Source organism: Pelodiscus sinensis, chromosome 2 (assembly GCF_049634645.1).
Source record: "Pelodiscus sinensis isolate JC-2024 chromosome 2, ASM4963464v1, whole genome shotgun sequence".
In the NCBI taxonomy this organism is placed as follows: Eukaryota; Metazoa; Chordata; order Testudines; family Trionychidae; genus Pelodiscus; species Pelodiscus sinensis.
In genome coordinates, this window is record NC_134712.1 from 14295737 (window position 1) to 14319891 (window position 24155).

The 24155-nt window shown below is 45.5% G+C and overlaps 1 protein-coding gene across 2 annotated transcripts in view; it reads left to right on the forward strand.

The window, feature by feature from the left end:
* The window catches only part of KCNQ3 (potassium voltage-gated channel subfamily Q member 3), a 274082-nt gene that overhangs the window by 203535 nt on the left and 46392 nt on the right, over positions 1-24155 (forward strand). Inside the window, exons 1-3 of one of the 2 annotated variants that reach the window (XM_075920121.1) lie at positions 8292-8454; positions 18239-18329; positions 20650-20776. In XM_075920121.1, the coding sequence (XP_075776236.1) occupies positions 8309-8454; positions 18239-18329; positions 20650-20776 (364 nt within the window). In that variant the 5' untranslated portion in view covers positions 8292-8308. Of the gene's footprint in view, positions 1-8291; positions 8455-18238; positions 18330-20649; positions 20777-24155 lie in introns of those variants that run through there. The other variant, XM_014573849.3, reaches the window with a different exon arrangement.

Below are 24155 nucleotides of genomic sequence, written 5' to 3' on the forward strand. Positions count from 1 at the left end.
ATCTGTCAAATTTCTTCAAGCATTCTGGGAAACCCTTTTTCTGACAGGGATGGTGAGTAAGCTAGTTCGGATACTCTGACAGTTTCAGAAATAGCAATCTAGTGTTTGTGGTGTCTAGGCCAGAACAAGTAGGGTGAGCCTTGCAAACCCATGGATATCCACATTATATCTGCGGGTATATGCATCCATAGATGTGAATGTGGATGTCTGTGGCTCATTTTTGTTGATACAGAGGCAGATATGGATACAAATTTTGCATCCGCGCGGGGCTCTACAAGTAGGAGTCCCTCCCTGCCACTTTCACCTGCAGTCATCTTCTGCCCCTCCCCTGGCACTCCTTTGGAAATGGGGTTGGGGATCCTGCCAGGGAGTGGGATCAGGGCAGAGGGGCTTGCTTGGCTCCACCCACCTGGCACTCCTGCTGGAGCACAGGGGATGCTCCCAAACATCAACTCTGCTCCCCAGCAGGAGCACCAGTTGAGCAGGGGAAGTTCCTGAGCCCTGACCCCTCTCCCTGGCTGATGTGCCAGGTGGGCAGAACAGTTCATGGTGTGGGGGTGCCTATTTTCCCGGGCATGCCTGGACACTGGCTCCATAGTCCCAGTAGCTAATCATCCACTGCTGATAGGCAATATATGTTGGAATGTACATGTGTATTTATTAAAATGTGCTTCCAGTTGTGCTAAAAAGCATCCTGGCAGGTAGGACTGGAACCACTCTGCAAGACAGTCCCTCTGATACCCAGCTCCACCAGGTGCTCCAGAAGGATATCATGATTGATAATATCGAAAGCCGCTGAGAGGTCCAAGAGAATCAACAGGGATGCACTTCCTCTATTTGCTCTCAGTGAAGGTCGTTTGGAACAGAACGCAGTTTCTGTTCCAAAACCAGGCCCGAAGCCAGACTGAAATGGATCTAAATAATCAATTTCTTCCAAGAAAATTTGGAACTGCAATGCCACTGCCTGCTCGAATACCTTGCCCAAGAAAGGAATATTAGCAACTGGGGAATAATTATTCACATTGCGTGGGTCCAGGGAACGCTTGTCAAGGTGTGGCTTTTTTACCACCTCTTTCAAGGTGGCGGGAACCGTCTCAGATATGAAAGCCGCATTAATAATGCCCTGGATCCAACCAGTCATTCCTTCTCGGCTTGATTTAATAAGCCACGAAGGGCAGGGGTCAAGCGAGCACATGGTCGGTCGCACTCCTCCAAGCACCTTGTCTACATCCTCAGTCTGCAAAAGCTGAAACTGATCCAAAGAAAAACGACTAAGCAGTGTACTCAACACATTCTGAACCCCACTTACATGACAGCCAGAGTCCAAATCAGACAGGATGCAAGTAATTTTATCTGCAAAGTGCTTTGCAAACAAGTCACAGCAGATTGTGAGGACTCCTCCATTTCTTCACGAGGGCCAGGCTGTAAGAGGTCCCGCACCACTCGAAGCAATATGCTCTGGTCTAGGATTTAAATATATGATATTATGTAGAATTCTTGAAAAGGTACCTATATTTAGCCCTTGCTAGAACAGGAAAGAAGAGTACATACAAGAAATGTATGACCTGGCGTATTGGTAATTTTATTTTAACAATGTGCAACATTAGATGAAGCAATTGTTAGAGTAATCTCAAGCTATTTAGCTTGCTGCACTGTGAAAGTAAATGGAGAGGAACCAATATATTCTAAAGTCAACCTGACTTTAGGGGCTGCTTCTTGTCTCTTCTTTTATTGTCTCTTTTATGAGCTGTGGGTCTGTGAGACATCAACTAACTGGAAGGGACTGCTACTAAAATGACAAGAAGAGGTTGCTGGATCTGATGCTCAAGGTATCAGAAAACTGCTTTTTAGTTGGTGAGGAAAATATCAAGATTGTATTACCGGACATAATGGCTGGATTTGAAATGGACAGAGTGCGCTCTCTGAACTCTTTAAGCCATGTCTACTCTACAGATAAGATGGAAGCAGCCGCAGTCGATCTTCCAGGGTTTGACTTAGTGGGTGTAGTGAAGACACGCTAACTCGAACTGAGAGTGTGCTCCCATCAATGCTAGTAGACCTGCTTCCATGAAGAGTAAGGGAAGTCGTAGGCAGAGTGTACTCCTTTCAATTTCCCTCAATGTGGACGGCGCCAAAATTTGATTTAAGATACTTCAACTCAAGCTACTGTGACAGGCTGCTGGCTAAGCCAAAGCTCTGTCTGAAAAGGGCAATGGAAGCCAGCAGAGCAAGCCTGAGAGGCTAATGGGAAGCAGCTGTGGGCCTCATTAGCCAGCGGGCTAGATAAGGCAGCCAGAAGGGAAGTGGAAGGGGAGGAGCCAGTGAGTGGCTGAGCATGCTCCCCAGCCAGAAGGAGAAGTTAGATGTTTGCTGTGAACAAAGCTTTAAATAGACGGTGGTGAGAAATTGGCATGGGCAATAAAAGGTACCCGGTGATTGCACCTGAAGGGGTCTCTGGTTGATTTGTGGACGAAAAAGGGATCCCAGGGCAAGGGGCCTGGCCGAGGACCTTGCCACACTACACAATAAATGTAGCTGAAGTTGTGTATCTTAATTCAAACTTATCCCCTAGTGTAGACCAAGCCTAACTGACAAATAGAGCCCTGAAGAGCCTCTCGGAAGAGCCTAGTATGTGAAATATTCCCAGTCAACCCTCTAACTTAGATACTGGTGTATGGCAGGACTTAATTACATGCTCCATACTAGGAGCATGTTGAATCACTGGTTGTTAGATAAACTACCTCTGACTCCTCATTACAGCTGTTTAGCTTTCACTTAAAGGGGGGGACCTTGAGATGTGCTTAATAATGCTAAAAGCAAGCTTGGTGTTCATGTGTTTATTTTTAAAATGTCACAGTGACTGAAATAGCTCACACAAATTAAAGTGCGGTGGTCTCCATTAAATTCTTTAACATTTTGTCCTTGGCCAAGTTTTTACCATAAATACACTGGTAATGTAAATTACTTGAGAACTCAGTGTGGCCAGCTAACTCCATTTTATGAAGGGTCCTGCAGTATGTAGTGTTTGGCTTCAGGTCCCAGTTCCTAACGCTAGGTGAGGACCGTCGTTTTTATCTTACTATACATTTTAGAAATGTGCTTCTCTCTGTCTGTGAGTTCGTATGTTCAAGAACGCCTCTTAAATAGTAAGAGCTAGGACCACCAGCTTCCTCTTATCATAACTTAACGCAAAGTAAGGGTTTGGTTGTGCTAGGAAAATGGGATGTGCCTGGAATAGGATTGCTTCTCATAAAACCATGCAGAAAAGAGACAGAATTACTAGGCAGGTAAGGCGGCTGGCTGGGGGTCCCCGCCTGTCCAGGACTGCCCCAACCCCGAGTTTCCCAACTCCACGTTCCCAAGTATGTGTGTGTGTGTGTGTGTGTGTGTGTGCGCGGGGGGGAGAGCTATGCCCCCTCCCCCCAGTACAGGAACATTGCTGGCTGTTCCGTTGGGCAGGGAGCGAGGGGAAAGTGTAGTTTGCTGCCCTATAAATTAACGCTTAGAAAAGGAGTATTATACAGGCATGAAAAGGTTTATATGCTGTCTCAATATACAAAAAAAAGTGCTAAATTCTCCAGACTAGTTTACACTCCTACAACAGCCACTGCAGCATTGGGGAGAAGAGGGTAGGGCTGGTGGCACAGCAAAACTCAGGTCCACTTTTCTCTCCATCTTCCTCTTTTCTAAGGGAAATTCAGGATGCCCCTTTTAGACTAATGTATACTGGAACCATGCGACTTAGAACCATAGAACGATAACTTTCTCCTTGCAGTCATCACTGTTCAGTATCTCCTACTGCAAAGTAGTAGAGAATCATTCCAACATCTATATAGTATGGCTGAACATTGACTGAACGGGGTGGGGGGGGGGGCGATTAAAAGGGGCGAAGAGGAGGAGGAGTTGATCATGCTGGATCATGCTGGATAAATAGGATGAGATCCAAGAACAGTAAAATTTGGGCTACACATCAGGGGAAACACCCTAAAGTATTTTTAGACTGCAACATAGTCCACTAGGAAACACTAGAGACCCTGTTTGGAATATATAAAATTAGACTAGCCAAAACTTTAAGCATCATAGACTAGATGAGCTAATAAAAGTGTTGCTATTTTTGTAAAGAAGGGAATCAGAGTTTTCCAGGTGATTAGTTTGTTGCCAACAATAGAATCCATAGTGACTGGCAAAGGCAGAAGTTGAAATGCCCTTGTATCCCGATGAAAGGAATGTCATCCGCACATTCTATTCTAAGAACTGTGAATCAGCTCTGCGCATGTGAGAACTAGAATTCTGCCAAATGCATGATGGTGGTTTGAGAACCAAAGCAGATATTCAACAGGAGAGGGATGGATAGAGAATCATAAAGAATGGTACTTGGGAGCAAATTGGATATGGCATGCAGTGCCCAATGGCAGCCAAAATGGCCAGTGTAATTTTGGGCTTCAAACACAGAAACATCATGAGATAAAGGAGGGAGATACTAGCTACTCTCCATACGTCACTGAGGAGAATGCATCAAGAGTAGTGCCTTTAACTCTGGCCACCTCAGTCCCAGGAGACGGTCAATAAACTCAGGCAGAACAGTGAAAAGAGCCACACAAAGTTTAGAGAGCTTGTGGGGGACTTGCTAATGAGGAAAGATTTAAAAGCACCAAATACCATCACTTGGCTAAACAGCCTGAGGATGAGGAGTCATATGACAACAGTTAACAATTGCTGGAAAGGAGTCAATATTGGGGCAGAGAAGAGGATTTATTTGCAGTGTTAAAGTAGCAGACAGTGCAGGATCATTGAAAGAAGCTTCTAGAAATCTATCTAATGGTAACATCTATTCAGCTACAGAAGAGTCTCCTAGTGGATGTGGTGGAAGGCCCATCCTTTGGGATATTTACAACAAGGTTAGAAAAAGAACCAGAAAAAGGTATGCTAGGGATCAAGTCGACACGAATAGGTTGGTGGTAGAAAAGGCTTAGTGCCAGGAGGAGTTGTTCATTGTTATTTTCTACAGTTCATGTATGAGTTCTCAGCAAAGCATTTAAGGCTATGCTTAAAGTTAAGTGTATGAATAATCCTACCAATCTTGATTGAGCTACTCATGTGACTAAAGTTAAGCACCTGCTTACATGCGTTAGTGGGTTTGGGTCTTGGTCCAGATTTATGACACTAGTTTTCATTTTTTAACGAATGAAAGGTCCCAAATTTTGTTCCAGTTGAGATGATAGAATTGCCTTAATGGAGAGCTTGCCTTTTTTTTAAAAAAAGACACACCCACCTCCCTATCGCATGTTATGCTTTCTCCTGGAAGTTGGACAGAACTGTCTTTATTTGAAACAGTCAAGTTAAACAGGGATAATACAATCAGAGATATTAATGTGTCAAGTGAGTAAATGGAGCCATCGCATATTATGTCAAACAACATTGTTGCATATGCTGGTGAAACATTTCAGGAATATAATCGGGCTGCTCTGGAGAAGGCTGATAACCTCCTCCAAAGACTTCCACTTCAGACTTCAAATTAAATATTGCTTGCTTATGGAGGATCATCCTGACTTTCTGAAGGCTGATTAATTGCTTATGGTAATGTAGAGTGAGAGAAATACTTGAAAGTCTAGTCAAATTTACATAGGTACAATACTACCGGGTGTGTAAATCAAAGTTCTCGTGCTATGAAGACCTTTGAATTGCTTATCTGAGGTTTGCCTTCAAGAAGGATATGATTCATCTGCCATCCCAGCCCCTCTCATTAATTCATAAGTGACAACGGGTTGGAGGTGAGGATAAAGCATATCTGCATCTCATCAAAAGGATGATCTTCAGCTGCCCTTGAGTATGTCTTATGGGGAAAAGGAGGAGAGCACAACGACCCTATCCTTTAAACAGGATGCTTTCTGAGTTCAAGGGAATAACCCCACTAGTGTTGCTACAGTGTTCATTGGTCCATTGGGGCCATGTTTGCGGGGGGTGACTAGGGTGTCACATCCAGCAACAAGTGATTGTCCCACCATTTTGGGAGACTCGTGGCCTTTGGGAATGCTGCCTCTAGCTGAGACCTGTGGGGGGGGGGGGGGAGTGTGTCTGTCTTAGATCAGGGAAGATTGAAAGAACACTGATGGGCTGTGTCTAAACTGGCCAGTTTTTCCGGAAAATCAGCCGCTTTTCCGGAAAAACTTGCCAGCTGTCTACACTGGCCGCTTGAATTTCTGCAAAAGCACTGACGATCTCATGTAAGATTATCAGTGTTCTTGCGGAAATACTATGCTGCTCCCATTCTGGCAAAAGTCCTTTTGCGCAAAACTTTTGCGCAAAAGGGCCAGTGTAGACAGCTCAGATTCATTTTCCTCAAAAAAACCCCGATTGCGAAAATGGCGTCCGTGCCAATCTAGACGCTCTGTTCCGAAAATCCTTTTAACGGAAAGCTTTTCCGTTAAAAGCATTTCCGGAAAATCATGCCAGTCTAGACGTAGCCATGGTGTACACTGGCCACGAAATCTAGTTTACTTTCAGGGATGGGGAACTTTTTTTGGGTCCGGGGCTGCTGACCCACAAAAAAATCAATCGGGGGCCACACAAAAGTAAGAAGCAAAAAAAGAAAAACCTCATAGCGTGGGCTCCCCAATGCTCAGGGGGGAAGCCTCAGGGGCCAGATCCAGGCAAGCCGGGGGTGCATCCAGCTCCCAGATTTTAGGCTCCCCATCCCTGTTTTAAATGAAGGTTCATATTGTTTCATATTTTAACTGCCTGGGTTTGTGTACCTCAAATGTGCACTCTTCCCAAAACACCCTAAACAAACTGGCCTAGCGGGAATGGAAGAAGCCAAGTTAGATCACCACCCGTGTCTCTCCTAGGGATGGCAGTGGGTAACTGGTTAACAAGGGCTGGGAGGCAGGCGGCAGAGCCAGCAGCCCCTCTGCCACTCAGGGCTGGGAGAGAGCAGGCAGCAACCTCATGCAGGGCTGGGAGGGAGACTGGCAGCAGCTCCCCTTATGTATGGGGCCAGAAGGTGAGCAGCTGGGAGCCATGGGCTGGCAGCTCCTCCAGCTGGACTGGAGCAATCCCCAGCCCAGGATCCCGTTTAATCAGTGAACCGGTTAAACTTAATGTTTAACTAGTTAACAGATTAAGCGGGATTTTATATCCCTAGTCTCTCCTCCTCCTCCTTCACTATAAGGAAAATCAGGGCAGTGCCACCCTAAAAGAGCTGGCTGCTTATTCTGCCTAGTGAGAAAAGCACTTTTTCCTGCGGGGTGACATAGGTTTGTCAAACAGTTCCACTGTGTGGGTGAGCAGGGCAGTGCAGCGGGGCTACTGTCAAGGAAGAGGATGAATGAACAGGGCAGTCTTTTTAATCTCGTCTGAGTGAAGACTGTGCTTTTTGTTTTGTTTACAAGACAAGCAGGTTGTTTCAGAAAGGGAGCCTAGGCTATTTGTCTTGTTCTGATTTACCATGACCCACTGGTGATGTGTATTATCCACAGAGGAGAGGAGTCTGTTACATCCCCAGCTATGTTCTGGCCTGTGTGCTCAGGCTGTAGCAGCTCATGATTTTAGCTGTAGAGATCCTTGTTGCATCAAGCTAAGGTTGCAAAACGACAGGTAGATCTAGAGTTAATGCAGGAAAACTCAGTGTGGGGAGAACAAACAGAAGCTCTGAGTCCTGCCCCCCTCCACCATGCAGATCCCAGCCAATCCACAGCGATGGAGCCCCTGGAAGCTCCCCTTGTGGAATAGGGACGCAAGATAAACACTAACATGGCCTCAGGCAGCATTTACGTTTTCAGGGATTCCCCATGAAGCTGGGGATCATGTGTAGTCCCAGGCCTGCTCCCTCCCCAAGTGTAGATCTTTGACCTTGCAGAGGGATCTTTGCAGAATCCAGGGAATGGGGCAAGTACCATGAGGATGACTGACCTCTCTGCTCACAGCCACCCAGCCTAGGACCATAATATGGCCCATTCCTCAGCCCTTCTACTGTGAAATCATTTCGAAGAGATGGGGTTGAAAACAACCTGCCTGACTCAGCCATATTGAGCAGCTAAAGGCAGCAGCCACGGCACAGCATCTGGACCAGTCTTTCCTCTGTGAGTTCAGATTTAGACACTGACTAAAATGTGAGACTATATTCCTGTCCCCATAGGTGGTGGGTATAGTAGGCTGCTGCCGACGATTCACTGCTGGAAATCTGGACCGTGGTGTCCCGCCTTCCCTAAGAACCCCATTGCCTCCTCCCTCCTCACCATGTCCCTCCTTCTGCAGACAGGGGAGTGAACAGTGATGCAGAAAGCCTGTGGGAGCTTCAGGGCACAAGGAGATGGCACTTGAGGAGGCTTCTGACTTGACCCAATCCAACTTTAGCAGCACTGGGGCCAGCCCAGCGCTCGGGGAGCCTGGCAGCTTGACCTGGCCCGACTGGTGGCAGGGCAGACCTATGGCTGCGGAGGCTGCTGGCTCAACCAGGTACTGGTGCTCAGGGCTTAGAACAGCAGCTCAGTCTGCATAGAGGAGGGGAATGGTGGCACTTTGGCCCAACATGGCTGGGGCAGGCAGGCCAGGGCTCCCCCAGTCCAGGGGCCCTTCTGGAATTTTCCTTTATGGAGGGGAGGCTTCGGGGCTCTGGCATGCTGGAGTGGGCCTTAGGCGAAAGGGAAGGGGCTGACAGGCTTGCCTCCCCAAAGCTGGGGTTCACCCGCCACCCATGTGTGTCCCTCACAGTCTTACCATGGGAGGGAATGGGAAAGGTTTGTGGAGAGATCAGCAGGAAGATGTTTAAAGAACCTCTGTGTGAATGATCCTGGTTTCCTGTGTAGTCCAAGAATTTCACTAGGTTTGCAGGTGACCCCCTGGCTTTTCTCCCTTCAGCTATGATGTTTTTGAGGGAGATCTCCTCTCCTGTGGCTCTTAATGTGGGAAGCAATGGTCTCTGCATTGATTTCAGGCTTTGTCAGAGCACCCACATTTGGTCTAAAAAGACTTGCAAATTTTGGAGGAGTTTGGGCCCAGTTCTAGTCCTCAGGTTTAGGATTTTGGTAAAACACAAGGCAATCTCTACAGTAAGCCAATAGGCAGCTACCCAGCCCTGGGAGGTAAAATAAATCCCCTAAGTAGAGTTCAAGTCCTGTTCCTCGGAGCTAGCTTTATTAACACCAATAAAATTGAAAAGCAAAGAGCAAAGCAACTCAGAATATATGGTTATACACCCACCAGAGATTAATCAACCCCAGGTAACAAGCATTATAGGAGCTTCACCTTTGCTTTTATGGCCCCCTCCAGATCATTCATGTGATAAGTAGGACATGGGGGCTTCCTTGTCACCCGTTCACACTGTTAAGAATCTTTAACGCTTGTCTCAGTGTCTAGATTGCGTTTTTTCTTTCAGGACTGCAAATACTGGAGTAAGAAATGGCAGCTTTTCTGAACGTGGATTGCAGGGGGGTAAACAAATTAGCCAGGCTGCTCTTAGGAAAAGATTGCCTAGTGCTGAAACTCCAGAAGGCTGGTATTTGAGCAACCTAATACTGCTGCCCCAGCACATTTAAAGGCAGTTTGTCAGACTCTAGGGACACCTGTGGTGGTGTTGCTTTGGGCACTGAAGCAAAGAGCTTTTAAGAATGTGTCTGAAGAAGAAGGAGGTGGAGGTTTGCTAACTAGGTGCTGTCTCTTGGCTTGTACATGAAGGAAACCTACTTTAAAAAGCTCTTAGTACATTTTTCTTTAAATGGCCCCTGCTTTGAAGCACAGATTTCTTCATGATGTTACAAGTTCTTGCCCTCTCCCTGCAAAGAGAGAATTTTTTTCCCCTAAGGAAAATTGGAACAAAACTAATTTTGATAAACTCCTGGCAATGCAGAAGCTCAGGGCAAAAGACCACAAGCTTCCAAGCTGACTTGCAGAACTAACCATTGTAGAAAACTAACAGCAGTGATTGGAGAGAGAAGGCGAGTAAGGTAATATCTTTCATGGAACTGGCTTCTGCTGGTGAGAGGGAAGAGCTCGGAAGCTTCTCTCTCTCACCAACAGAAGTTGCTCCCAAGGAAGATGTGTTTTGTTAGTCCAAGGTGCTGCAAGACTATTTGTTGTATTTTAAGTTTTTCCAGTTACTGACTAACTTAGCTACTCCTCTAAAGCTTATCCACCCATCTCTCTAATGCCTTGTGGTCACTGCAGCTACAACACTGCATATGGCTGGTGAAGATACGCATGACTACTTCCTTGCTAATGCCAAATAAGCGCATGCTGATTAATTGTTCCTCTGTAGTTTAATATAAATGGTCTTTGAATCTAGAGTCTGAGTTTTTTTTTTTAAATACATTAATTGCATATGCATTGATGTCTTGGGTTGGGTCTTCTGGAAGCACTGCATATTGTACCTCTAGATCTAAAACCATGAGCTGTTAACTCCTTGAGCAGGTGCATTAACTTTAAGTAATAAACTTATTAACAATTGCCTGTGACACTTGAGGAGCACAAAGAGCACAGTGTGAGACATGCAGGGTTGGCAAGATTCAATTGTCATCTATAAAGGTTGGAAAAGGTCTACATGGAAATCAATAGAAAAATACCAACCCACAACTCCGAGCAGGCATGTAACCTGCTCCTGCACTTACACCCACCGAGATTGGGTGTCAGTGACCCTTCAGTAAGTCATGGAGCCTTCTGCAGCCCTGCAGTCTTGCACACGCTCTCTCATTCACCAGCTGGGAGTGCAGGGGGTCTCTGCTTTGCCAGGAGCTGCTCATTCACACTTGTGACAGGGGAGCTGCAGAGGGCACCTTGCAGAGATAGTGACACACAGTTCCTGCAGGTACAAGCTGGAGAGGGGAGGCTGCAGGCCTGGCAGTGTAGAGTAAATATAACCCAAGCACCGAGGCTATGTCTACACTGGCACGATCTTGCGCCAGAGATATGCAAGTGAGGCTAAGCGTGGAATATCACCGATCCCCATTTGCATACCTAATGAGCCTCTATTTTTGCTACGCTGATTATTTTCAGGAATAACGGCATTGCACAAGAGGGCTTTTCTTGCGCAAGAAAGGGCAGTGTAGACAGCTCCTTCTAGCGCAAGAGCCTCTTCTGCAAAAATTTCAGCTCATTAGGTATGCAAATGAGGCTCAACTATATTCCACGCCTAGCCTCATTTGCATATCTCTGGCATAAGATCGCGCCAGTGTAGACATAGCCCTACTGGGTGTGATCCACTGTCCCATGTATTGGCCCTTAAGTCACTTACAGCAGGGATGGGCAAAAGGGCCTCCGTAGGCCAGATCCGGCCTGCCAAGTGGATTGATTCGGCCCACGGAGGCTCTGCCGCTCCCCTGTCCCCAGGCCAATTAGGGCCTGGGGCAAGTGGAAAAGAGCACGAAGTTTCCTCCACCCTGCCAGGAGTGCATGGCACTTAGAAGTGTCACACGCTCCTAGTTGGGTGGGAGGGGGCTTTGCGTGCTCCCCCGCTCCTAAGTCCTGATTGACCTAGGGGCAGGGGGAGTGCGCAAAGTTTCCTCTACCCTGCCCCCACCCTGCGAGGAGTGAGTGGCGCTTAGAAGCACCACACACTTCTGACAGGGTGGGAGGAGGCTTTGTGTGCTCCCCTTCCCACAAGCCCTGATTGGCATGTGGATAGATGGGGGAGCGCGCAAAGTCTCCTCCCACCACCAGGGGCATGAGCGCCTAGGGGGAACCTGGGCAGGGAGGCAAAGGCACTCCACTCCCAGACCAATCATGGTCTGTGGGTGGGGAAGCATTCTGGCCCCGCCCCTTCTGACGTGGCCCAGGGCCACTTCAAAAATGTGATTGCCCACCCCTGACTTACAGAGCGAGAGAATGAGTCTGCTGTACAGCCTTAGCTGAGCGCCAGCTGCCTTTTAGCTCAAGTGGTAAAGGCTCATTCACTAAGCTCCGGAGGTCCCAGGTTCAGTGCCACCTGTCAGCATTGCACAAAGACTTCTGATCAAGGCGGCAAGAAGGAGGAGGAGGAGCCCCCAACAAGACCTATTCAGAAGTGGGGTGTCCATTTATGTTGGGAAGGGGGATTGTTCCAGCTTGCTGAACAACTCTCAGAAACTTAACATTAAAACCGATAAAATAAAAATATTTTTCCCACTGAAATTAAAACAAATAAAAATGAAAGGATTCTGCCAGGCCTAGATATGCACTAGCCTATGATTGCTGAATGGCCCAGAGGATTGGTAAGGAAACACTGAGCGTCTCACTTCTAGGTTTGAATCAGTAGTAAGCAAAACCCAATGGGTGAGGCAGCATGCTCTGGGGGAATGAACACAAAGCCGGGTGCCAAGTTCCACCACCTCAGATGTGGCCTTTGGTCAATCTCTTCACCCTTTTGGTTGAGTTTTCCATTGGAGAGGGATATGGCTCCTAGCCTGCTTTAATGGGGCCTGGTACAGTTTAATGAGTTAATGTTTATAAGAACTGTGTCTAACAGCCAGTTATTGTCATCACATAACAGCAGGTCAGTGACACATATCCAAGGAGCCAGTGTTCATGCTTCATGACCCCATGCCTCACTGGCACTTTTCTTGGCATTCTGAGAAGGAAGACTAAGGATCACAGGAGCATCAGCAGCACTCTTATATTACCAGGGGGCTTTGCCCAGGTCCCTGTGGGGCCACATGAGTGCAGCATGGTGCAGCTATCATGGTCACTTCCTGTGTTGAGCCAGTCTGCTGGATAATGTGCACTTCTGTTTCCTGGGCTGGCACCTCTACTCCACCCTGGTTCCAGGTCCCACTGGTGATATTAGGTAGCAGTTCCTCCATAAAACTGCGAGCATCACGTGTGGTTGGCATGGTTCATTGATGCCCCAGATGCATTACTCTTCTGTGACGAGAGAGAGACCCAGGCCCACACCTACCCGCAATACTCCAGATTGCAGACCCTTTTCTGGCTCCTCCAGAAACTCCTGCTGCATTGCTTCCCACATCTTTTCCTCTTGGTACTCCCCACTTCTGGTGTCACCAGATTGCAAGACCTCCCCGTCAGCCTCCTCCTGACACTGGCCAAGATGGCCGTCTATCAGTCCAGGAGGAAGTTCAATGAGGATGTTCTGGGCAGAGCTCTTCTCTGTGGTACCCTGCAGGCATTATCCGGAGTTATCTGCTTGCCAGGCCCTCATTTTGACCCTATGACATATAGCTCTGTCCTTGGTTTTTCATTTCTTGTGCCCCTGTCCTCTGTTGATTTCTGGGTCCTGTAGCCAGTGCCTCACCTGAAGGGATGGAGCTTTTCTTGCTTTCATAGACTCTGCCCATTAATCCCACTTATCAAGTCGGCCAGCACCTCTCACACTCATTTCAAGAATTAAATAGACATGAGGCAGGGTGGGAGTGGGAGACTTTCATTTCCTTTACACTGCTTGCCTGTGGATTTCATAGTCTGAACATTTGGAATGAGGGTGGTATTTTTTTTTTTAATGGAGAGAAATTTCAGGAGAGAGCAGTATTGTTTCACTCTGTGGAACGTCGGTGCTCTCTAGTGGGTAAAACAAACCACACACTACTCAGTGGATAAGGCTTTTAAAGGAAATAGAATATAAATATCTTGTTTATCTTTAAGCCGTACAATAAGAGAACCTGGGCCTCAACCCTGCAACCTCTTTGGCACTTCTGTTGACTTCAGCGCTCGTGCAGGGCAGGGCTCCAAATAAAAGCTTTCTGCAAAAGTATTTTGTCTTGAATATTTTCAATATCAATCATTAAATGTTTATCTTAGTAAATTAAAAGAGAGGAGAAGAGACCTTGGTCCAGATCATTTGCAGGTGTCATGGGGAGGAATTCACATCACTTTCTTGATTAACTGGTAAGGGAACCCAGGTCTTCCCCATACACTAGGTTCCAACCTAGGGTCTCTAACCAGCAGCCAAGGTCTGCTCCACAAAATTCCTTGCTATTGCCTTGCTAGACTTCTTCCTACCCAATTTTTCTCAAGTATTCTCCCCACAACCTCTAGTTTCCCCTTTGTCTCATGCCAGGTCTCACAAGGTTCTGCTTAGAATCCCCCAACTGAATCCAGCTAAAAATACCAACTTAAACCAACTTCCAACTTTCCCAGACTGGCCCTTTCTCCCCTCTCTCTGCTGCTGTTTCCCCTGCTTTGTTCCTTAACTGAACATTTACCAGCACTCTCTCCCTGGATGTCCAAACCCTGCCCTTCTTTCAGTGCATACCACCAGAGCTGCCTTCTTCATCAGAGTGGCTGCTTTATGTCTCCCCCTGTGCCAGCCTCTTCTATTCAGGGCTTCTCCCCCTGGATTTCCTCCCCACAACAACATCCCTAGTCACAGTAAAGATCCTTTCTCTCCTGACTTCAGTCCCTTTATTTTTTTCCCTTTCCTGTCACTTTATGGCTCAGCAGCTTCAGCATGTGAGGTTATGATGCCACTTGCCACAGTTTTCATATAACCAAATAGCTTATGTCCTCCCACCCTGTCCTGTCTCCTTAGAAATGCACAGTAATGTTTTTAATGCTACCTCACTTTCCCTGTTCTCTCACCAGTCCATTCAGACTGTGTTCTTTCACTTGGACGCATCTCCGGTCTCACTTTATGAATAATTCTCCCTGAATTGCCACAGCAGATAGTCAACTGTTTCTTTAACCTTGCATGTTTCACACAATCTATCTTTGTGTGTGTTTAGTAGACATAAATTACCATTTAGGCCACAGTGACCTGTTGACATTCTAAATATAGGCAGTGTGCTTCTTCTGTATAAACCCTATCCTCAAGTCTAGCACTTATTTGACAGAACCTTTGTCCTTTTGTTCTCTTTTCACTAGCTCCATAGTTAAGCACAATATTTCACTGTCACACCTGCTTTCAGAGTTTCCCTTACTGATTGGGGTTGTACTCAGTAAAGAGTCAGGTGTGATAGCAGCTATATTAGGGTATACATACCTTAGCCAAGTAGGTGCCAACAGAGCACCCATGTATTCGACCATCATAATGGCCACCAAATTAGATAATGCCATAGATCTCTTAATTGTAGATTCAGGGATACAAAAGGCCATTCCCACACTACCAATGTTGTCATCTTTAGGTTTGTCAATATAGATTTGACAGTGCTGACCCCACTTTTCATGTATAAACTCCTAAATGCTATTCACCATTGTCATGCTGTCTGGAGTGGTGCATGACTATGAATGCTAACCTCAGGCCAGATTATTAGAAGGCAGGACAGAAACCCCAAACTGGGTGTATGTTGTATAATTACATTTCCCCAACCAAGTAACAAGTGTAAACTCCTGAAGTACTATAATGTTCTTAATGTGGCATTACAGACAGTTCCCTTGGGCATTCCAGTCTATCTTACCTCCCAGCCAATCTTGATTATGTGATAGATAGTCACTTACACCAAAAATGACACTGCAGTACAGACAGACATTGAGCAGATCTGCATGGAAAGGCTCCACCTGTGGAACTTCCCAGCATGCAGGCACACTTCCTCTCTGGACTCAAGTGTAAGCCCAAAATTACACTGTCTTGTGCTGCACAGGGAGCTGTACAGTGTAAGCTCATGCAATTCACTGACTGGCATTGTGGAAAGGAATATACAACAGCTTTCTGCCCTGAGTTATGACTCCCATACGCTGGTTTAGACAAAGCAAAAATAAGTACAAAGATGGATTTTAAGTGACTATAAGAGTTAGCAAACAGATCAAAGCAGATTGCCTAGCAAATAAACAAAACACACAAACTAAACCGAATATACTACATACGTCAGCTATGAATAGCAAATTCTCACCCTAAATGGTATCAAGCAGGCTACAGATTCTTAAGGGGCAATGTATGCTGCCTTACAGCTTAGAAACCCCACATATTCCATTCACAGGCTAAAAATCCCCTTAGTCTGGGTCCAGCTCCCCAGTTCGGTCTTTGTTCATCAGGGGTTTCTAGTAGTCTCTTTGGTAGGGAGTCATTGAAGAACTATGATGATGTCACTCCCTTTCCTTAAATAGCTTTTGCTATGGTGGGAATCCTTTGTCTCAAAGCTTGGCTTCCAAACCAGTCTGTGGAAAAACACTAATATCACACACAAGATGGAGTCTGGTATCAGGTGAGCTGGTTATATGTCTCTGTAGTGTGGTAGCAGCCATAATGAGAGGGCTGTTAGTAGCATCCTCAGGAAGATACGTTTCTTCTTAGTGAGCTATCTAGAGAGATTCTTTTGCCTGATGGTCATTCCCCAGGCATAAACACATTTGTAATGCAGATATAGAGTAAATATTCCTAACTTTGGATGCAAAAATGTTGCATGCATATCATACTAATATCTCAGTGAAGAATACAGGGTCCAGTGTTACAATGAGGAACAGATATTACAATTAGGGTTAATATATGAAGCATCCTACAAGCATTCCATGAAGTCTAAACACAGGATTAGAACTCTAATATCGATTACAATATCCCTAACACACAGGTGAGCCCCATTGGTTTCAAACTATGCATTTGTCAGTGTTCAGTGAGGTCTTGGGACATTGTCATGAGCTGTCACCTGGTTTGTCAGCATCACAGTAATATTTTACAGTTCTGCTTTTTCCTCTGTCTTTATAGAATTCCAAATCCACAAATAGTGAGACAACTGTCCAGTTGTAATCTGACTGCTCCTGGCTGAAGATTTCAAGCTCTTCTTGTCCTTCCTTTTCATTCACATTTCCTTCCCCCCACCTTTTGACCGTTAGCCTGTTGGAGTATTTGGCATCCAGTTACATCTTGTCTACTTAATTCCCAACAGTCCTTACATATTTATTTAGTACCCTTATTCACTGGCCATGTCTACACTATACTTGGCCACGTCTACACTATATAGTGGTACCACATGTGATCCAAACTTGGGTTTGGAGACAGATGTTCAATTTTTTTAATTGTTGATTTTGAGGCTGAAGTGAAGGTTTGGTATCCATATTCGTGCCCTTTTCAGCATCGTCAGTGAGTTGTTGTTGTTGTTGTTGTCAGTGAGTATTGTTCCCAACAATACTTTGAGGCAGATTTATGCTTTTTATACATTTACTCTTGATATTAACTATACGACCCTTCCAAGTTAATCAACCATAAATCCTAAGAATGTAAAATTGTAAACTACCTGAATTGTCTCTGCATAGAAATTTTGGTTCCATACTTCCCCCATTCTTTCAGTGAAAATCCAGTCCCTTTCTTCTCTCAACTTGCTCTATTTATATTAACAACCCAGCTTCTCCTGCAGCTAGGCTTCATAATAATTAAGCATTCCCCCACCCTCCAGGTACAACCAGTTAGCATAATTGGCCTTTTAGGCCTGTATCAACCCTTCCAGCGCCTAGGTGGAGTACATACTCCAGCATATCTGTGGCTACATCTACACTGCAGCTATTTTCCTGGAAAAGCTATGCTGCGTCCAAGGAGCACATCCACATTTTTGGAAAATTTTTCTTTGTACGAGGAAGAAGGGTTGTGCTGAAAGAGGAGGTTTTTCCAAAATTTGGCACCGTGTAGACACGCCAAATTTCAGAAAAACCTCTTCCAAAATAAAAGTGGAAAAAGATACGCACATTCGCAATTTGCGTATATTTTTCCGACTTTTCTTTATAGTGTAGACATAGCCTGCATTACTTTAAAAAAAAAGCAATAAAGTTTTCAGTGTAAGCAAGGTTTTGTGAATTATTAATGTCTTCCTGGGCTGTTGACCTTCTTTGTAAAGTTCTTTGCGATCTGCTGATGAAAAGCAGTAGATGATAGTATTGGTGCCAAAATGTTAATTGCGCAGAAATGTTAATTTAATGTCTCTTGGCTTTCAATACATGCCAAGTTGATTTGCTTTATCGTTACTGCAATGCCATTTTATTAGTAATGATAAGTTAAATCCTTACATAGGCAGTAATACCCATAAATGGAACATCTCATTGAGATGCTATGCTCCCTCCATAGAACTTCTGGTCTGATGGGTCAGAGTCAGTGACTGCATAAGTATCTTCCCTTTTCCCATACTGTGAACCCTTTTTCCATACCAGGACCCCAGTACTCTGGGAATAAGCCAGGGCCCTTTTCCCACTTAACATTATGGGAAGAGCAGTATAGTTTTGATCCCAACACTGCTTGTGATTCCCTGAGGCTCAGAACCCTTTATCCCGGCAACATTTCATCTCACTCCAATCATGGATGGTGACCTCCTTTTGGACCTCTATAGGGTTTTTTAGACCATCTCTTTTTAAGTGGATGCAGTAGTAATGATGCCCCATTTCTCCTTTTGTGTTAATCCAGATTTCTCATCGTTCTGGGGTGTTTGATCTTAGCCATCCTAACAACGTTCAAGGAATACGAAACAGTTTCAGGAGACTGGCTGCTGCTGTTGGTAAGTAGACTGGCATTGCAATGTCGAGTTGTTAACGTTTTTGGATTGAATTCAGCAGTAATGAAAACTGATTACCGTTGGTGACCACGCACTCTTCAGGGTCCCAGACACACTGAAGGGAAGGCTCGTGCCGGGTGCAAGAAGTCCCTGTAGTTTACCCCACATCCCTCCTAGGCTGGAGTTCTTCAACAGGCTTTCTAAGCCCCTCATGTGTCTCCTCAGCAGCTCAGCCTGGGCCAGTAGCTGGTTTATAGACAGGCAAAGAAAAGTAAACTGTAGTTTTGAGCCAGTGGGTTCTGGCAGTCTACGGCCTTCACAAAAGTCCCAGGCTGTTCCTTTTCCTCAAGGAGCAAAGGGTAGGAGATCTGTTCTCCTCCTGACTATCCAGCAAATGAGCTTTCCTCCTCTCCTTTTAACTGCCCCTTCATTACCTGACAGGAATTATCGATGTGGGGGAGGGGGACAGGGCTGCATGGGCCCACAGCAGCTCATGACCCCTTGTGGGCTCAGTGGAGAGTCAGCATACCCCATCACGCAGTCTGATTTAGTCACCTATGTGCAGCAAGCAGCTGGTTTTCAAGCAGTGACTGTATTTTTGTGCATCACTTGGTAGATTATAATAACACCGGAAATAGAAGAAAATAGTGAATGGGGGAGGAAATTTCTGGTCCTATAATTTCAGGGTGGGATTTTCAGTAATACCTGTTCAATGGTAGCCTAATTCTGCACCCAGTGAAGTAACTAGTAAAATTCCCATTGGCTTTAGTGCAAGCAGAGCTCGGCTGAAGCTAAGCACTTCTTAAAATCCAGCCCCAGGGGTATGTCTAGACTGCAGCCGCTCAGCCCGGGTGGACAGACTTGCACTAGTAGGTATTGAATGAGTGCACTGGAAAGAACAATGTGGCAGACCGTATTCTCAAGCCCACCCAACCCTCAACGCCCACACGCAGGGCCGGCTTCAGGCCGATTTGCCCGATTCCCCCGAATTGGACCCTGCGCCTAAAAAGGCCCCGTGCCCTAAATCTGGAAGTGTGCTGGCGTGCTGGGCGCACTGCGGGAGGGGGCGTCAGCCCCAGAGGAGTGCAATGGCTTCTGTGTGCTTCAGGAGGGGTGAGTTGAGCGCAGGGATTTCCGAGTGCCGTGGGAGGGGGAGTTGGCCCCTAGGTTTGGTGGGAAGTCAGGACTCTGCTCTTTAGCTGGGGATTAAAATGAGCTGTGACTTTTTTTTCTATGAGGAGTAACAGTTAGTTTGGATTATCTAACTAAGGACTTAACTAACTAAGGACTTAGTTCGGATTAACTTTAAACTGCCGCCTGTAGCCGCGGGCAGTTCGTTCGGACTAAGGGGGATTTAAAAATGGCGGCAGGACGGGAACATGCAAATAAAGCCTGGGATATTTAAATCCCAGGCTTCATTTTCAACCCCGGTTCCCTGATTTGCCTACCTAGCTTGAATTAACGAGCTAGTGCAGACATACCCTAAGAGATTTTCCTTTTTGCTGCATTAGGATTTAGGAAGATTCCTTGTAGTGAATCTTCATAGAAATGGACCTGTCTGGTGGAGGTGAAGGGAGATGTGCTTTGGCCATCATGCCCACCCTTCAGTGACAATTAACCATCTGTGAAAGTTAGAGCAGCCCCCAAGTAAGGCCATCTTATGGGGTGGAGTAACTGAGGAGTTAGCCCTTTAACACAATGACACTATCTCCAGTGACTCAACCCCAAGTTATTTCAGCCAGCTAAAGCAAAATTGGACATGCTGTATTAAGACTAGAAAAGAGATTTGATTTTAAAATTAGCTTACCAGTGTCTTACAGGCATGATCGTAAATGCCTCTGAGAAATTAGGAGGAGCGCTTATTGGACTGATTATCTCAGAGATGGGTCTAAATCAAAACTCTGGCTCCAAATGTACCCAAAAATTAGTAAATATGAATCTCATTCCAGATTCCAATTTTCCAGCTCAGGTCTATCTGTATACATTTCAAAAGCCCCAAATCATTTGTACATAGACTACAAGGACATTCAGGGTCAGATTTTCAAAAGAGCTTAGCTCTCATCTAGGGACCTAAATGAAATGGACACATTTTCAGAAGCACTCAGCAGCTAACTACTACTTCGGAAAACAATGGAGAATTCCCCCTCTCCATTGAGAACAATGGGAGGTGCTGAGGTTTTTGAAAATCAAATTTTTTATATGTATGTGTATTTATGTATGTATATATAGACATACACACGTCTGATCCAGCCAGTGCTGCAAGTCCAGAATTATTGCAAGACTTGTTATGTGTCTAAGAATATAGTTTGTGTTTTTGATACAGGAAACATTTGCCATTTTCATCTTTGGAGCAGAATTTGCCTTAAGAATCTGGGCTGCTGGGTGTTGCTGTCGCTATAAAGGATGGAGGGGGAGGCTCAAATTTGCCAGAAAGCCTTTGTGTATGTTGGGTAAGCACAAACTCTTTGATTGTTCTCCATGTGTACATTCTTTTCTGTGCTGAGTCAGATGTGGTTGATGTCTAAAACCCCATGAATGATAGATACAAATGCCACTGAAATTCAGCCCTGCCATGTGTGCTGAGTTCTGCACTATTTAGAAAGAATTATAACCTGGGTTCAGTTGAGAACAGTGTTCATGGTTTGACAGTGAGTCAGAATTGGATATTTACTGCAAAATCTACTCAGATGTTCTGCAGGATTGCCTCAGCATTAATTCACGCACTAGTTATAGTTTGAAAAAGCACTGTAAAAATGGCACATCTTTACTAAACCTATCTGTTCACCTTGTATCTTTGAGTTCTGTCTGCCTACTTTACTGACACCAACAAGCTTTTACTGCAGTGAGGGCTAATGGGCACTGAACTAGGAGTCAAGAAATCTCTTCCAAACTCTATCATATGATCCTTGGCCAGTTGTTTCTCTCTTGGTACCTCTGTTTCCTCTGCCACACCTTGCTTGTCGTGGCTGTTCAGAAATATAAGCTCTGTAGTGCAGCACTAAGTATTTTTGCAGCACTAAGAGCACATCTACACTTCCAGGAAGATGGATGCTCCAGAGGACAGTCTTCCACCATTTGATTTAGTGGGTCTGGTAAGGACCCACTAAATCAAATGCTGATGACCACCACCCCCAATCGACCATGACACTCCTCACAGTCGCAAGAAATAAGGGGAGTCGATGGGAGAAACTCTCCCATGGACCTCCCACTGTGGGGCCACTGCAGAAAATCGATGTAAGGTACGTCGACTCCAGCTAAGCAATATACATAGCTGGAGTTGCGTATCTTGCATTGATTTTCTCCGCTAGTATAGACCTGGCTTTAGCAAGATAGGTTCTGGTTCTCAATTATGGTCTTCAAGTGCTATTGTAACACAAATCAATAAAAATAGTCTTATTAGTATTTTAGGGCGAGTATGGCTATGGGTAAACAAGCTCAGGTTTGTTCTGTCTCATGTATCATCATAAATATTGTCAGCTAAATTGTAAGCTCAGACTATTGATGACTATGTAAAAACCAAGAAGAGCACAGTTGTATTTTTAAATCCTAGATTAGAAAATCATCTCTTGATTAGTAAATTACACAAATTTGTTATGGAATTATTGAGAGCGAATGAGTAAGAAACCCACATGGAATCATTATAAAGACACCTGATTATAAATACAGGCAGTCCCCGGGTTACATCAATCTGACTTACGTCGGATCCCTAGTTACAAATGAGGGGGGGCGCGCAGCCAGTGCGAGGTGCCTCCCCCACTGTCGCCGCCTCCGGCGGCACGGGGAGGCGCTTCCCCCCAGCAGACCAGGGAAATGCGGAGCTAGTGCCCCCCCCCCCCCACCTTAGCAGACCAGGGAGATGCAGAGCGGCTTTTCTCGCCGCAGAGGATGTGGGTCTGCTGGGGGGAACAAGACACCAGCCAAAAGGGGGCACCCCAGAGCGGAAAAATTAATTTCCTAGGGAACAGCAGGAGCAGCAGGCAGTGAGACCCATTGTGTTACAGTCCCCACCTTAGGAGTAACAGCTCTTTCCCTCTTCAGCACTAGAGCTGCAAGTATCTTGTTAGCGTCACGTGAAATTAACAAGTCCCTTCCAGCCTGGCAGAGGTGAAGCTGAAAAATTACCCAGTGGTGTGGGTGGGCAAGAATGGGGAGGAGCAGGACAGAAGGGAAGAGGGGATAAGCCCCAACCCCACACCCTGGCTGGAGCGGAGCAGGTAAGCCCCGAGGGGATGGGTCTGGTTGCAAAGTGGGTGAGTGGACAATGAGGACCCACCTGTGGCTAAACTCCTGTTCCCAATACAGAATTTTTCTTTAAAATTAATCCTGTGGATAAATTCACACACACACTTCACAGGAAGGGATTTCCATTTTCTGCTCAGCAGAATACAACAACAGCTTTGATTGTATCAATATTTCACTGTGCTCTCCAATGACTATTGATTACACTTAATACCCATTTCACTGAACCATCTGTAGCAAATTCTATTTGGAACAGTAATATGCATCTAATAAACCTTTTTTAGTTATAAAAAACAAAGATTCTGACTATTAAATGAATAACTGGGATCTTTCAGGTACCCCAAAAGGAAGATTTGGATATAGCATGAAACACTGAAACTTATGATCAATTTTTAATTAAAATATCAACCAAAAAAACCTTCATATCAAAACAGTATGTGTTTTTCTTAGAATAAGGAAGTTGTATGAGAATCAGGGTCTTTTCCACCTAACTCCAGCTCCCCGTCCCTCCCCAAAATATGTACCAGTTCCGACTTACATACAAATTCAACTTAAGAACAAACCTACAGTCCCTATCTTGTACGTAACCCGGGGACTGCCTGTATACATCGAAGACGGAGTGGCTAAGAACTCTGAGAATATTTCTGATACAATTGCTATCCCTTTCTGTTTCGATAATTATGGGTTCGTAAAGGTCCATGAGTTCAAAAAAAAGCAATCTCCATTTCAGACCTATTTAATTGATCAGTTGGTCCTGTCTCACTCTCAGTAATAAGGGTATGTCTACACTACCCTCCTAGTTCGAACTAGGAGGGTAATGTAGGCATACCGCACTTGCTAATGAAGCCCGGGATTTGAATTTCCCGGGCTTCATTAGCATAAGCGGGGAGCCGCCATTTTTAAATCCCCGCTGCTTCGAACCCCGTGTAGCGCGGCTACACGGGGCTCGAACTAGGTAGTTCGGACTAGGGTGCCTATTCCGAACTACCGGTACACCTCGTTTCACGAGGAGTAACGGTAGTTCGGAATAGGAACCTAGTCCGAACTACCTAGTTCGAGCCCCGTGTAGCCGCGCTACACGGGGTTCGAAGCAGCGGGGATTTAAAAATGGCGGCTCCCCGCTTATGCTAATGAAGCCCGGGAAATTCAAATCCCGGGCTTCATTAGCAAGTGCGGTATGCATACATTACCCCGCTAGTTCGAACTAGCGGGGTAGTGTAGACATACCCTAAGAGTTTAACCTAGACAGCCAGCCAACTTGCTGAAACATTAGGAAAAAGAGGTTTCCTGTTCACTAACCAGTATGTTTTGGTATTCCTGCTTCTGCTGCATCCCACTCATAGGATATTTGTCCTCTGGGTTGTTTGTCCTTTTGATTTCTTAGCCTGAAGTTTGCAGCACTGATTCTCATATCCCATTTCTGTTAACCAGCTCAAAGCGTGCTCCATACCAATGTAAGATTGCAGATAACCTGGATCCCAGACTGGTGCCATAAGTGGTTTTGACTCACAGATGTCCATTTAACTGGCTAGGGAAAGAGCTTATTGGTGGATCTGAGATCTTTGCAGGGGATTTTACAGCCCACACAGA